General features: G+C 39.0%; 1 protein-coding gene across 1 annotated transcript; it reads left to right on the top strand.

The window, feature by feature from the left end:
* The first annotated feature begins 238 nt into the window (after positions 1-238).
* Positions 239-715, top strand: LOC145068183 (uncharacterized). The gene has a single exon (XM_079015159.1). The coding sequence runs from the start codon at positions 239-241 to the stop codon at positions 713-715; it is 477 nt and encodes a 158-aa protein (XP_078871285.1).
* Positions 716-1171: the final 456 nt, after the last annotated feature.

The raw sequence follows: 1171 nt of genomic DNA, 5'->3' as shown, positions 1-1171 counted from the left end.
CACCTGCAAGTGTGTGTGGGTGGTTTGAAGAAAGAAAAAGGATAGAAAATAAATCAGATCTGTGTGATCTGTGTGTGTGATCTGAATTGGTTGGTTGTGTACAAGAAGAAAGGTCAAGTGAGGGAAGATGCTAGCAACAAACCCGAGAGGATCAAGTCAGGTTGTACCCGTGACTAGCCAAAGTATCCCACTACAAAGCCCCAAGTTAACAACTACAAATTATACAAGTTGGTCAATTATGGTGGAGTCGATCTTACAAGCATACGGCTTGTGGGAAGCGGTTAATCCGGAAACTGGAAAATCGATTGAGGTAAAGAAAAATTTGATGGCAAGAGCATTTGTGTTTCAAACTCTACCTGAAGATATATTGCTTCAAGTGGCTAAGCATAAGGATGCAAAAGATTTATGGGAAGCGCTTCGTGTGCAGTATTTGGGAGCCGAAAGAGTTCAAAAAGCAAGACTTCAAACACTTAGAACCGAGCTAGAGATGTTGAAGATGAAAGAGGGTGACACGATTGATGAGTTTTCGGGGAAACTTAGTGAGATTGCATCCAAATTTAAGAGTCTTGGGTCTAGCTTAGAGGATGAGATAGTGGTAAGAAAACTACTAAATTCGGTTCCTAAGAAGTTTTTGCAGATTGTTGCATCTATTGAGCAATACTCTGAGATAGAGTACATGTCACTTGAGGAAGCTGTGGGAAGGTTGAACTGTTGAAGGCATATAAAGAGAGAATCAAGGTTCTTGACTGAAGATGATAATGAGCTAGCACTGCTTTGAAGAATCAGATTGATGTCAAGATTAAAGGGTTGAGTGTTGGGTAATCTTGACATGGGTCATGGGTTTATTGAAGTTATGGGTATGGGTAGTATTTGATTGTTTATTTAATGTTTGAATAAAGGAATTTTGACCAAGTTCAAATACAGAAAACGTGATGAATACTTGGTCACTGTAGGTGCTTTTCTTTAGGAGTAATGGCTAGTTTTTAGGCTTTAGGTTGTTTATTCCCGTTAGTTTTTTGTAGGCTATTTATAGCCACTTGCTTTTGATTAATAGAGAGTAGTTGAGTCCAGATTAAAGTAACATCTCCATCTGCTTTCTCCTTTTTCTTCTCATGTGCAACAACAGGGAACACTTCCTTGTTTTCCTTTTTATTTTGTCCAGGGGCTGTAG

The sequence above is a fragment of the Lactuca serriola genome, chromosome 8, assembly GCF_051521515.1.
Source record: "Lactuca serriola cultivar US96UC23 chromosome 8, Lser_US96UC23_V15, whole genome shotgun sequence".
NCBI classification, from domain to species: domain Eukaryota; kingdom Viridiplantae; phylum Streptophyta; class Magnoliopsida; order Asterales; family Asteraceae; genus Lactuca; species Lactuca serriola.
This window is presented reverse-complemented; position numbering and strand designations above follow the sequence as displayed.